At 36.0% G+C, this 15161-nt stretch overlaps 1 protein-coding gene across 1 annotated transcript in view; it reads right to left on the bottom strand.

The window, feature by feature from the left end:
• Nucleotides 1-8289: 8289 nt before the first annotated feature.
• Nucleotides 8290-15161, bottom strand: part of IFNAR1 (interferon alpha and beta receptor subunit 1) — a 20072-nt gene continuing 13200 nt past the window's right edge. Inside the window, exons 7-11 of the mRNA XM_006920976.3 lie at nt 14527-14726; nt 14262-14419; nt 13601-13751; nt 12590-12732; nt 8290-11403 (exon numbers count right to left, since the gene is read on the bottom strand). Of these exons, the coding sequence (XP_006921038.1) occupies nt 11164-11403; nt 12590-12732; nt 13601-13751; nt 14262-14419; nt 14527-14726 (892 nt within the window). The 3' untranslated portion in view covers nt 8290-11163. The remainder of the gene's footprint in view (nt 11404-12589; nt 12733-13600; nt 13752-14261; nt 14420-14526; nt 14727-15161) is intronic.

Below are 15161 nucleotides of genomic sequence, written 5' to 3'. Positions count from 1 at the left end.
GCGTTCGATGAAGTTTATTTTTAAGTGTTAATATTCACAACCTATTGGAAAGTACATCTTCTGCAACTATGTAAACTTATCGGGAAATATTTTAGATGTCAATTAAAGTGTGTGAGGAGGTATAAGGCCTTACAAAATTCTTTTAGGGGATATGCACGTAAAATGTTTAAAAACGACATGCAATTTATCTGCTCTCCTTCTGAGTCCGAAAACATGGGCGTTTATGTTCCCTCACTACTTAAGAGAAATGGGGAAGTGCTTGCTTTACACTGACATCAGCAAACACTTGTGTGACTAACAGTATGCTAACTTTTGAAAGAGATTTGCATATAATAAAAACTGATAATAAAACATTTCTATACTTGTGTTCTTTGCAGCTAAAATAATGGCAGATAAGAGAACAGACTCCCTTCAGAGAAAAGAGAAAATAATATGCCAGGAACCAAGGATGAAACGGTGATTGTAAGTCTGCTCCAAATTTCTTTTTTTAAACTTAAAATCATGATGTCTTTTTTTCATTGTTTAGCTTTTCATCTTGGGATTCAGCTAAGTTTGTTTCCTCTCGATCTATTTTGACTCATTTTGTGTATGACTCAGATGATTTTCCCAAACTTGACCGTTTACTCCTACTGGCAAAATAAATAAAATACAAAGATTATTCTGGGAAAACATGTAATAACATGAGGGTTTGCTCTTCATCAGTTAAAGCTACAATAGGGACATCCAGGCTTGCAAAACCGCTAAACTATGGCTGAAAAATCCTAATTTTTTTCTTTTCCAAAACAATTAATTACAGACTTAAAAAAACAGATAATTCTTTTTAAGAAATATGGGAAAAAACGCGTAGCATAACATTTACCATCTTAACTGTTTTTAAGTGTACAGCTCAGTAGTGTCACCTGTAGTCGTTGCTGTGCAGTAGAGCTCTAGAGCTTTTTCATCTTGCGAAACTGAAACTCTGTATCTATTGAACATCGACTGCCCTTTCCCCGCTCTTCTTAGCTCCCGGCAACCAATGCTTTTAGTCTAACTTCTTTTGATACCTCATAGGAGTGGAATCATGGAATAGTTGTCTTTTTGTTATTGGTCTATTTCACTTAGCATCATGTCCTCAAGGTACACCCATGTTGTAGCATGTGACAGGATTTCCTTTTTAAAGGCTGAATAATATTCCATTATATGTGTATATATTTTCTTTATCCATTCACCCATCAATGAGCATTTGTGTTGCTTCCACCTCTTGGCTATTGTGAATAATGCTGCAATGAACATGGATGTGCTAATCTCTCTCCAACATCCTGTTTTCAATTCTGTTGGATATGTATACAGAAGTGGGGTTACTAGATCACATGGTAATTTTTTATTTATTTTTTTTGAGGAACCTCGATACTGTTTTCCATAGCAGCTGCACTATTTCACATCCCCATCGACAGTGCACAGAATTCCAATTTCTCCACATCCTCACCAACACTTGTTATTTTCTGTTTTTTAATAGTGGCCATCTCAATGGGTGTGAGGTGGTTTTGATTTGTATTTACTTAATAATTAGTGAGTTTGTGCATTTTTTCATATGCTTGTTTATCATTCGTATATCTTTGGAGAAATGTCTGTCTATTCATTTTTTAAATCAAGTTATTTATTTTGTTGTTGAGTTGTAGGAGTTCTTTAGGTATTCTAAATATTAATCCCCGAACAGATATATGATTTGCAAACATTTTCTTCTTTCTGTAGGTTGCCTTTTCCCTCTATATTGTTACCTCTGATGTGCAGACGTTTTTAAGTAATCGGAGTAGACTATTTTTGTTTTTGTTTCTTGTGCTTTTGGTGTCATAACCAGAAAAATCATTGCCAAATCAAATGTCATGAAGCTTTATTCTTATGTTTTCTTCTGGAATTTTTATAGTTTTAGGTCTTATATTTAGGTCTTTAATCTACTGTGAGTTGGTACATTGTGTAAGGGAAGGGTACAACTTCATTTTCTTTTACATATGGATATCCAACTTTTCCAATTCCATTTGTTGAAGAGATCATTCTCTACCTGTTGTGTGGTCTTGCACCCTTGTCAATTGTTTGACCATTTACGCAAAGGTTTATTTCTGGGCTCTTTATTCTTTTCTATTGGTCTATATGTCTGTTTTTATGCATGTACCACACTTTTTTTGATCAACAAAATTTTGTAACATGTTTTGAAATCAGGAAGTATGAAGCCTCCAACTTTATTCTTTTCCAAGATTATTTTGGCTATTCAGGGTCCCTTTCAATTCCAAATTAATTTTAGAATTTTTTCCCTATTTCTACAAAAAAAAGTCTTTGGGATTTGATAGGGATTGCCCTGAATCTATAGATCACTTTGAGTAGTATGGGACTTTTTAACCACATAATAAGTCTTCCAAACCATGAACACAGGATGTCTTTCCATTTGTCTTCTTTAATTTCTTTCAGCAATGTTTTATAGTTTTCAATGTATAAATCTTTAATCTTTGTTTATTCCTATTTTATTTTTCGGTGCTAGTGTATATGGGATTATTGTCTTAAACCCTTTTTCAGATTATACATTGTTGGTGTATAGGTATGTGACCAATTTTTGCATTTTGATTCTGTATCCTGCAACTTTGCTAAATTTGTTATCCTGCCTTAAATTTCACATTCTGGAAATACAAACTTTTTCATGGAGAATTTTTAAATTAATTTTTGCTGGAACATAATTGAGCAATATAATAGATGACATCTTCAGCCATTATTCTGAAAATAAACATTTTTATAGTCACATCTTTTATTTATTCTTTCATTGACAGACATTAATCGAGTTTTACATATTCCAGTCACTATGCTTGGATCTGAGTATATATTGATGGATAAGACATTCTTGGTCTCTGCCTTACTGAGTATAGATTTTAGTAATCAAATAAAAACAGTGACAAACCGTGATAAGAACTGTGAAGAAAATGATCTAGGAGTCAGGTCAGGGACTACAGAGAGGTCTCTCTGGGGAGATGACATAAAAGCTGAGACCTGGAGAAAGAAGAACATTGGTGAGGATGGGTGGGGAGGCACACTGGGGACACCATCGGGGGAGAGACCCCTGTCTATGAAGGCCGTGATGCAGGAAAGAGCTCCAAGAAACAAAAAAGAGGCCAGTACAGCTTGAGCGTAGTGTGCAAGGAGAAAAAAAGGTGGGAGGTGAAGGTAGGTAAGGTCATGCCCCTTGAAAAGCCTGAGGAATAATATTGAATTGTGGTTTAGCAAAGAAACATCTATAGGGTTCATCGAAATCCATCTGCTTTCTATGTTCAGAAAAGTAGATCATCAGATGAACTCTCTCCGATACCTTGTCATGCCCTTGACCATGCTTAGACAAGATAGAGTGTGATTCTTTTCAGGTTGAGCTTTCTAGGGGAGTGACTGAACTATAGATGTGCTGTGTGATTGGGAGAAAGAAGTGCCAGATGGTGAAAATTAAGGTTCTGACTTATGTTTCTACTCCATTAGAAAGCTATTTCACATTCTCTTAACATGATGTGCAGTCAGCAGGTTCAGTAGACATCGCAAAGTCTTAACATAACTCTGAACATACTGTCTTTGAGATGTAATTTTCAGTAACATAAAAGTTGGCCAAAAATAAACCCTCCAAGTAAAATGTGTATAGATATTCAGTTTCTTGGTTTGTCGAGAAGAAATTTTAAAGGTTTTTAGAGTATACCTAACAAACTAATTTGCCTATAATTTTGGGCAAAGTTTTTTTTTTTTTCATCTGATAAAAGGGCTATTTTATCTTATCAAAAGTCATTTGGAAAGGGCCGAGGCACAGCATTAAAGTTCCAAGCCAGCGTTTTTTCAAATTTCAGATTTATTTGTGCGGTATACTTTCTTCCAAAGTTTAAAAATCTGCTTTCACTTTTAATGGTATTCTTTAAAGAATAAATATAGGCACATTCTGTAATCATCAGAATGAACCTATTGTGTATTTGTGTGTAGGATCTCCTTGGGGCATAGCAGAATTATTTTGATAATTTCCACGTACTAGGACATAAACAAAGATAGCTTTTAATGTTATCTATTTCATCCAAACATGGTCAAATGATACTAACAATGTACTATACAATTAGAGATTCATCATAGTCTGATTGAAAAAAAGTAATGGCTAAATCAGTTCATTGCAGGGAGCATCATTGATAAGCCATGCTGAACGCAAAAGAACCTTTACTCTGACCAGATTCGTTATGCCAGTGGTAATTTAACTTCAACAAAATAATATTATTTTGCTTTAATTTTATTGTTTTGCAGCTTTGATTATAATTCATCTATAAATTTGATTTGGTTTTATGGTTGTATGATAGCTACAAACCGAAGATTATATCTAGTTTTAAATTCACACATATTTAAGAAATAGTATAATAAAAATTTTTTGCCAACATTGAGAGGTGCCAAGAAACTTTTTCCTTTAAAGGGGTCCCAACGTTTCTCAAGTTTGTGAAACATTCTGCTAAATAAACAGATTTGGTGACAAAAGATTGTCTGTTTTGCTCTTCTAGCTTAAAGTGCTTGTTCTGGTGATTCTCAACCCCGATCACACCTCAGGATCAGTTGAAGAGCTTTAAAAAAATACCCGCACCAATAGAATAGAAAAAGACATACTATGCAAACAGTAACAAAAAAGGAGCTGGATTAGCTAAACTAATATCAAACAAAATAGACTTTTAAGACAAAAATTTTTACCAGAGATAATGACATTTTATAATGACAAAAGCATGAATCCATTAGAAGAAATAAAAATTATAAACATATACATATGTACCAACAGAGCCTCAAAATACACAAAGCAAAACAGAAAGAATTGAAGGGAGAAATAGACAATTCAACAATAATAGTTGAGGACTTCAATATCCTACATTCAATGATAGATAGAATGAGGCAGAAAATCAACAAGGAAATAGAAGGTGTGAACAATATATAAATCGACTAGAACTAACAGGCATCTATAGAACATTCCATCCAATAACAATAGAATACACATTCTTCCCAAGTGCACATGGAATATTCTCCAGGATAGATATGTTAGCCAATGCAAAAAGTCTCAATAAATTTTAAAGGACTGAAGTCAAGCAAAGTATGTTCTCTGACCACGATAGAATAAAATTAGAAATCAATTAACAGAAAGAAATTGGAGACATTCATAAACATGTGGAGATTAAACAATATGCTCATCAACAATATACGGGTAAAAGAAGAAATCACAAAAGAAATTAGAAAATACTTAGAGAAGAATAAAAAGAATAACATAACATACCAAAACCCTGGGATGCAGCTAAAGCAGTGCTCAGAGGGAAATTTATAGCTTTAAACGCCTCTATTAAGAAAGGAGAAAGATCTCAAGTTAATAACCCAAACTTCCATCTTAAAAAACTGGAAAAAGAGCAGAAGAAAGTAAATAATAAATATTAGAGTGAAAAATAAATTAGAGGATAGAAAAACAATAAAGATCAATGAAACCAACCAATCTTTAACTAGACTGGCCAAGAAAAAGAAACACTGAAATTATAAAGTCAAGAATGAAAGAGGAGACATTAGTATCAAACTTACAGACATAAAAGGACTATAAAAGAATATCGTAAACAACTGTATGCCAAAATAATAGATAACCAAAAAAAAAGATGAAATAGATAAATTCCTTAAAATATACAAGCTACAAAAACTGATTCAAGAATAGAAAATCTAAATAGATATATAACATGTAAATAGATTGAATTAGTAATCCAATCCAACTTCTCACAAAGAAAAGCCTCAATCAGCATGGTATCACTGGTGAATTTTATCAAAAATTAAAAAAAAACAATACAAATTCTTTCCAAAAAAAAAATAAATGTTTTCAACTCATTCTATGAGGCTAGCATTACCATAATACCCAAAACAGACATCAGAAGAAAACTCTAGACCAGTATCTTTTAGAATATCAACACGAAAATCTTCAACAAAGTTCTAGCTAACAGAATCCAACAAGATGTAAAAAGGATTATACATCATGATCAAGTGAGATTTACTCCAGGAATGCAGGTTGGTTTAGCATACAAAAACCAATCTATACCATTTTAATAAAGGACAACAAAAAAAAGATCATCTTGGTAGACAGAGAAAAAGCATTTGATAAAAATCTGACACTCGTGATAAAAAACAGTAGGAAAAGGAGGAACATATACTAAAAAGTTATTTGTTGTTACCTGAAATTATGGATGGGGCACAAAGATGATTTCTACATGTTTATGTGATAATTTAGTAGATTTCAAAGAGAAAATGGTATACTTTTATGATTAAAAATTCATAATTATCTTTTTACAAGTAAAATGCCAATATTTAAGCATTTTACAACAAAAAGTTTTAGTTTAAGTATGTCCCATGCAATATTTGGGACATACTTATACTAAAATATTATTCGTTTATCTGAAATTCAAATTTAACTGTATTTTCACTTGCCAAATCTAACAACTCTAAAGGATATACACAGCCTTGAGCTACACACTGCCTCTTCATGTTTCGTTGTGACTCAGCTATTTAGGCATCTAAAATACCCTTAATTGTGAATCTAAACAGGGCGACTCGTCTCCCTCTGGTGGTGAATCCAGTCAATGTATGTACCTTCAAATATCCCGCTTAATTACTTATGAAACACCAAATGTCAGCTACAATGTTAAAAAAGATAGTCCTTGCTTTCATGGAGCTTGCCATCAAGCAGAAGATACATACAGACAAATGCTATAAAATCTCTCTTAGGGAGCATGCTAGACAAACGTGCAGGTACAGATGAACACAAAACTTCTACATGTATAAATGGAGGTCTTTTAGGAAGATTTCAGAGTGGATGACATACCTTTATTCTATAAAATTCAGAGTCATCTTTTTTATAAGTAAAACTCCGGAGTATTAAAGCATTATAGAAATTGGGAATAGATGAGAATTGAGTATAAAAATTGTATTATTATACTTTTGTTATATATTTAAGGACTAATTGTAATCTTTTAGAAAAACAGACCATCTTTCTATTGGAGAGATAGGAAAATGATTTTGATTTTCTTCTTATTCATTCCCTTTCCCCTCAGCTCCTTCTTCTCTGATTGATCTAGACAGTTTTCAGGCGGAGGATAGGAGGTGGGGGCAGTGGGAGGCACCGAGAAATATTTAAGCCAGCTATTGAGAGGTGTAAGTTTTCTATTTCCTCTGTCCTCCCGACTTTTTTTTCTAAGCCAGAATAGCCACGCCACCGTTTTCTTCATCCTCATCAATTATTGCGTCTTCATTCACATGATGTCCTCTGCTAGAACATGAGTTCCAAGTGGGGACAGACCACAGGAAAGGTAGGAAATTGCTATATCCTTTGCATGAAAAATCAAATTTCCCCTTCCTGCCCATTTTCTCTCAAATAACATTCCTGTATTTTCTACATCAATAAAAAAATCCCATCACAAATATCCACACACATTTACGTGGCCTGCAAGACCTGTAATTCTTTGATTACCTAAACCCAAGACAAAAGGTAGTGAGACAAACTGGATGTTACTGGTATTGTTACTATTGTGAAGGAACAGCATTTCTTAGGCACCAGAAATGAATGTTTGCTTCCCTGTCCATCTTGGAAAAGAAAAAATTGGAGGAAACTTATTAAAAACACTAATATAGTAAGGTTCACACTTGAATGTCAATTGTGTTCAGCTTCAGATTCAAATGTCTATATGGTTGAGGATAATTTGAGGATGTTACTGGTATTGTTACTATTGTGAAGGAACAGCATTTCTTAGGCACCAGAAATGAATGTTTGCTTCCCTGTCCATCTTGGAAAAGAAAAAATTGGAGGAAACTTATTAAAAACACTAATATAGAAAGGTTCACACTTGAATGTCAATTGTGTTCAGCTTCAGATTCAAATGTCTATATGGTTGAGGATAATTTACATGTGGGATTGGAGAGTCTCCTCAGAAGGAGCTGATTCTGAGAAGTATTTGTAAAAAGCAAGCAGTTTAGTTCAAGCGAGCAGAGTAGGCAACACCACTGCAAACTCACAGGTTCAAGGCTGTGCTTCAGCCAAGTCTTAGGCTGGGGCTGTGGAAAAGAGTGAGCAAACGGACTCTTTGTCCAGGACAAGTGATGGACGGTGGCGACAGTGGTGGCTCCTTTGGGACTCAATGCTAGACGTCGGGACATTTGGCACAGGTATCAGCTCCCTCCGTTATGAACACCTTGTAAAGGCATCAGCTGCAGCACCTTTGCTGCAGAGAGGTTTATTAAGTTCAAGCACAACGACAAAATCAAAGGCTTTTGGCCCCGATGTTTATTATATAAAACTGTTAACAGCAATAGGGTTTAAGACAAAAATACAAATGAAATAGAAGATATAACAGAAACACTGAAAACACTATGTCCTCCCACAACTCAGTAAACATATACACATTGTCAGAAACACCTACTTTGTTCAAATTTTTGTCTTTCATTCCTTTGTTATTCTCGGTGCATGTTCTATGTGGAAGGCACCGCATTGTTGCGGCTGTTGGGGACACAGTAATGAATACAAGAAAGTCCCTGCTCTCATAGGGCTCCCAGTCTCCTGGGGGCAGACAGACACCAGGTAAAACGAATACCTATCATGTCAGGTAGTCAAAGGGAACGAGGATGAAGGCGGAGAAAGTAAAGGTTCTGTACATGCTTCAAATTCTTAAGTGTTATCTGAGGCTGCTTTAAAACTCACAGCCTGAAAAAAAGATACAAATTCCAAATTGTATTTTAAAAGTTTTTTGTAGGTTACAAAATTCTGGCCAGACTCTACAGTTCACAGTTCTGAGCAGCATTTCTAATTTTATAACTAGAGTCTATACTAAGTACTTCATGGCTATACGAATGGAACATGGCCCGTATCACAAGTGCATACATGTGTAGTAGGTGTAAGCACACACGGATGTGTTCACAGACCTGTCACTATGACACACATATTAATCTACACTACATATTAATGTAACATTAGTTCTGGCTGTAATGATGTAGATCTTCTACATAAATTCTTAGGTTACACCCAGCCTCTCCAAGAACTATCAATAGTGTGATGTGGAGGCTCTCAAGGACACGGTACTTCCAAGTACTCTTCAAAAAAAGACCACCTTACAAGCAAGCGCATCTGATTAAGCTACATGTGGACCATGAGGAAGAACGGACTTGAACTGCACTTCCTGTCTGGAAGAAGACAAGGCGAAAGTGAGGATTTTCCTGTTTGCTGCTGCTGCTGCCGCCAAATACACGTTCCGTGAAAGCCAGGGAGGTCTTACAACTTGAAGACCTGTGCTCCCATGTCTTCGCACCCTAACGATTTCATTGGTCTCTTTTAACGTCTGAGTTTCCCCTCCTTCACATCTCACACAGGGAACGTTTCTTTCTAGGATACCCAGTCTGAAGCAGCTTTTTCCCAGTGGTAAATCGAGAGTCTGTGTGCTAGACGGGACGGGCACTGCATGAAAGCCAGTGGTGGCAGGTGTCATGCCACGCTCTTAACGTCCTCTTTAAAGCAGCTCATTTCCACAGACAAGGCCTTTCCAAACGAAGGGCCAACCCGGAAGGTCTGCTTTAAACTAAACGTTTCTGGTCAAAAAGTTCAAATGGTTGAGTGTGTTCTGGACACTGCAGGGAGTCTCCAGCAGAGACCTGTGTCTCAGAAGGGGAGACCCTCCCTGGTCCCCATGATGCCTGTGAGGAGGCTGGACCACAAGTCCAGGAAAGCGCACGCTGGGCCCTGCAGAGCTGCGAGCATGCTAGGGTCCCGCTGAGTGTCACAGCCCTCCCCCAGGCAGCTGCCTTCACCTTTTTTCCCACCCGGATGGAACTGACCTCAGCGGAGACTCCTCGGTAAACACATGACCCGCCATGCTCTGAGCAGCTCCTTCTTCTTTCTCTGGTCACTATGGCAACCACTGAAGTTGACAATTTTGCCCTAGATTTCCTAGGCTTCCTTCCTGTGAAGGATCTCCACGAATAACCCCAAATATCAAATAGTATAAAAATAAGCTATAGGTGCCTTTGAAAAGCATCATATAATTTTTTAAATTAGGTGTTCTTCCCACTTAGATTTTCCCCCTCACCTTGATTAATTTGCACTGTCTTGAGTACATGCAGGTAGAGTGGAATACTGCTGGACAGTGCAGAGAAGCTGGCTTCATGTTAAAAATGACAGGTAAGCCATAAAAACAAACAATCCCATGTTAATAATTAAAAGCTGCTTATACACCTTATTCTTATTTTTCACTAAAGTCACCTATTTCTTTCCTAGTGAATTATTCTACTTCTGTCTGTGTCTTTTCTACCGGTAGCATTTCCTGGTACCAAGGCTTCTTGCATACAGTGTCACTAACATCTACATACTCACACATCTTAAAACTAGTAACTTCTCTTATTAGACAATTTTCCATTTTTCTATAAATTCAATGATTGCAAATTCTAATCAGAAGTGATTCTATAAGTTATGAATCAGGAAGTCTTAATGTATAGTAAAAGATTACCTGGTTACTATGACGTATGAGCCAATATTCTTGGGACAAATTGACAGAATTCCCCTGACAAATCCCAAGGACTATGTTTCTGGCATCTGCAGATGTTTTCTAGAGCAAGCTATTTTCCAGAAAATTTCTTCAGTGGCAGTGGTATTCAGCTTTTCTAAAGAATTTCCTAAGGGTCTGCTTTAGCATCAAAAGAAAAGACCAAATGTTCTAAATATCTTCTGAAAAATAATGAGCAATATTGGGAATGGAGAATCCATGACACATGCAGCAACCAGCAGCATCGTGACATTAACTGATCGAACACAATACTACTTTTCGCCACAAACAGCAGTGGCACTTCACATGTCATCAGAACGACAGTGGGCATCTTTCGGATTTAACTCATCTCATCTAAATAAGACAGGTCCAACGACAGGTCTTATAAGACATTACACAGGGAAAAGAATGTGGAAGACTTTTTTCCAAATTCCTGTAATTTCATTTGTCGTAAGTGGTTGTCTGTGTTTTTAGGACCTATGATTGGATGTTTTTTTCTTCTCCAACAGGCAAATATCCTCTTGATAGTTACTGAGAGAAGCAAGGAGCTCAGGCTCCGAGTATAACTTCTACGAAACCCTCTAACAGAGCTCGTTTCTGTTCATTCAGTTTCCTCCTGTAGAAAGTCTTCACTTGTTTTACTTCCACTGTTTTCGTCTTCATTCGAATAGTTTCCTGAATCTTGACTGGTTTGGGAATTATATATTTTGTGATTTTCATCAATTTGATTAGTTTCTTCTACTACAGAAATAGTGTCTATATTTTCAATTATAAAACATCTTTCAGTTTCTTCCTCAGAAGTGGAAAAAAATAGATTCTTTAGCGGCTGTTCGGAGAAACACTAATTGAAAAAAGAGAAAGAACAGAAACAAATTATTTAAAATAATAAAAATGTTTCCTAGTTCTAACAGCTTTAGTTTCTTAAGACCTAGAAAACCTGTCTTTTGGCATGCATATTAGAAAGCCAGCTAAGAGCCTATCACCTGCATGGTAATGTTTAGAATAAAACCATCACCAGTGAGGTCACACACATCTTAACACCATTTCCGGTAAGCACATGAAGAGTGTCCAAGAAAGGGCCACTGGGCTCTCAGGGGCAGGGAACGTGGGAGCACGGGGGAGGATGGAAAGGGGAGGGCACTGGGGCTGTGAAGCTTTATTTTGAAATAATAAAAATTTTTGTACCCAATCCACAAATTTCTAGGACAAACAATAAATTAACTTTTCCCTGTTCAGCTAAGATTAGCTGTTGTAACTAGCTAGTTATAAGTTCTTTAAATAGTAACTATGAGTATTAGAGAATATAGGAATGATATTTAAAAACTCGGGCAGAAGAGTAAAATAGTTAATATTCACAGAGCAGTTTTACGGGGCTAAGCCCTTCTGGTTTATCTTCATTGCTTACAACTCTATGGGATGGCATCGCTGGCTTCAGCTCACTAAGAAGACTTGCTCAAGTTCGCAGCGCTCATACGTGCAAATACATTACAGCCTCTCAACAACCCACCTTCAGGTGTCTCTGAAGCCTGAGCTCTTAACAATACTCTCTGCCCTAGGCGAACACACAGGGCAGATTCTGTGCTTAGGTCTTCATCACTTAGTGCTTTCATGAAATACGCTGACCTCACAAGAGTGCCAACAAACAAGCAAACAAAAAACCAAAATGGAGAGGTGTCATGGGAGGAAACTCATGATTTGTTCTTTTATTTTCTGTGATTTCATCGATAAAATGCAATTTCTGCACTGATGGTAATGTTTTACTCTGTGAATACAAAGACTTTCAATGGTAAAAACAAATCCCACAGTAGCCAAACTGCAGAAAAATATGAGATTCAGGATATACTTCACCATCCCAAAGTTAGTTTACTAAAATGACTGTTTCCAAAGTTAGTTTACTAAAATTCTGAGGAAAATACCCAAATCAGTCTAAATTATTTTCTAAAGAAAACATATATCCTATTGAAATCAAATATATTTCCCCACCATTTTAACAAAAATTCAGCTGCTGACAAAGAAAAGTAACATACCTCGTCTATAGTGGAAGGAGGCTTACTTGATGGAAAGAACACATAATTGATAAATTTCAAGAAGACCTTCACAACATAAAGAACAACTGGGATCAAAAACGCGACGCAAATTCCAGTTATAAGCCAGGTTTTGGAAGTGGTTCCTAAAAACGAATAAGTGATGTTTAGCATCAATACGTTTTGACACGCAAATATGTATGTTACACTTTTGCAGTCAGTATGAAGTAAGTATAACCATGTGAAAGGAACTCTATTAAATGAAAATCTATTAAATAATATCCTCAGAAATATTTCTGGCAGCACTGAGCCAGCAACAGCTATAGGCGACGGCGTTTACTTTTTAAGGGTGGCCTGGGAAGTGAAGTAAGAGATCCTCAGCGAAGGATACGATACTGGCACACAGCTCCAAACATACACAGTACTCTCCAGCACTTCTATAATATGCAGCTGGCACAATGTAAGACATTCTGTGACTAAGCATCTACAGGCTACACTAGAAACTGAAACACGGAATGGGGATAAGCCTTTCTCACATAAAAAAAAAATTCACAACTGAACTAATTAAGTGATTTCTACATGGTAATTATATTAAGGATTACATAAAAATTATTTAATACTAAAAAATTACAGGAAAGTTAAGTCTTTCCCACACACAAAAAAATTCACAACTGAATTAAGTGATTTCTACATGGTAATTATATTAAGGATTATGTAAAAAAGTTAAAAGTCTTATTTAATACTAAAAAACACAACAATTACAGGAAACTAATTATGCAGATATTGGATGAAATATAAAGCATTCAAAAACACTAAATTCAGTGGAGCTGTAATGCTATTTTCTAAAACTGAATGACAGCTTGAAGGTATACTTTTTAAATTCATATAGTTCATGAAAAAATATTCTCTCTATATTTTTTCAGTAAAAAGGAAGTATTTTACAATTTTCAATGACTTGATTTATTTTTAAGTCTAGTTACATTTTTTGGAAAAGACATAATGAAACGTTCTGACCTGGTTTTGTTTTCTCGCACACAGTATCACTGAAAACACTGCTTTTATTCCACTTTGCAGTCTCGATCAGTGCTCTGGCTTTGATACAATATACAGTCAGCGGTTTCAAGTTGGGAAAAGTAAAATCAGCTCTTTCCTTTACAATTTTACTCTATGAAAAAATAAGTATATCATTAATAAAATTTAGTCACTTCATAAAATCAGGAAATATCTCTTTTCTGAATTCTTTCAATATTCAATCTAAGACTGGCCCCCTAAGAACCACTTTTTGCCCGCTTGGAGGTGCCCTGCCCCGGGGGTGTGTGGCGTGTCTGGAGGTGGTTTTGGGGGTCACGGCTATGGGGGAGTGCTGAGAGAGAGTTGGTTAGGTGAATGCTGGGGAATCGTGTAATGCACACTCCTGAGTTCTACCCTCGAGATTCTGACTGAGTAGGAATGGGCTCGGGGATCTCAATTCTGAAAGCTACTGGGGGCCCAGATGCAGGTGATCCATAACTCTGCCCTGCAAACAGGGAAAAATGCTAATATTTTTCATATTGTGAATATCTGAATTAATCGGCATTTTTTTAAAATTTAACAAATTTCTCTAAAATTTTAACTTCGAGCCTTTTTTTTTTTTACCCAATTATAACTTCCAAATTATACTACCTAGTCTTTTTACCTCAGCATTTGAAATGTTTTCCCAAAACCAAATTTCATAAATTAGTGGGAAATGCTGGTTCACGGACTTGTTCTGAGAGCCTTTTGGGGTGCCGAAACAGACCCGCAGCGAGTTGTTGTTAATGGGCTTCATGTCGATGACTGGAGGAAGTATGACAACTGGAAGAAATGTGAAAAGTCAGTGTTAAACTTAGATTAGAAAAACAATTTTAAGAATCTGTACCAAACTGAAGAATTATAATCTAAAGTAAAAACTATTGGCTTACTTTGTCTGTCAGTATCAAATTTTTCCTCTTCAGACCAAAAGGATGTGTTATTTCCATCAGATGCTTTGACACGGATAAAGTAAATTCCTTTTGGGAAAACATTTTGGGGAAAGACACACTGGGTAGTTGTGACATTTTCACAATTCGGTATTTGTTTCCATTTTCCTGAATAGTTCTCAGGAATCTTTGTCATAAAGGCACTTTTAAGACACAAAAAAAATTTTTTTAAATTCCAAACACATTAATTTAATAAACATTTTTATTGAGTATCTATAATAGGCTAGACGTTGTTAGAAGCTAAGGTTATAAAGATGAATAGTCCCCACCGTCAGGAAATTCGCAATCCAGTGGGAGAGAGATGTATACAACACTAAAGAAAACTGAAGATCTTGCTCGTGCGTGATAAATGGTGTGCTAAAATTTTTTTAAATTCCAAACACATTAATTTAATAAACATTTTTATTGAGTATCTATAATAGGCTAGACGTTGTTAGAAGCTAAGGTTATAAAGATGAATAGTCCCCACCGTCAGGAAATTCGCAATCCAGTGGGAGAGAGATGTATACAACACTAAAGAAAACTGAAGATCTTGCTCGTGCGTGATAAATGGTGTGCTAGAGTTGGCTGATACCAGT

Source organism: Pteropus alecto, unplaced genomic scaffold (assembly GCF_000325575.1).
Source record: "Pteropus alecto unplaced genomic scaffold, ASM32557v1 scaffold3, whole genome shotgun sequence".
NCBI lineage: Eukaryota > Metazoa > Chordata > Mammalia > Chiroptera > Pteropodidae > Pteropus > Pteropus alecto.
Note: the sequence above shows the minus strand (reverse complement) of the source record. Positions and strands in the feature narration are given on the sequence as shown.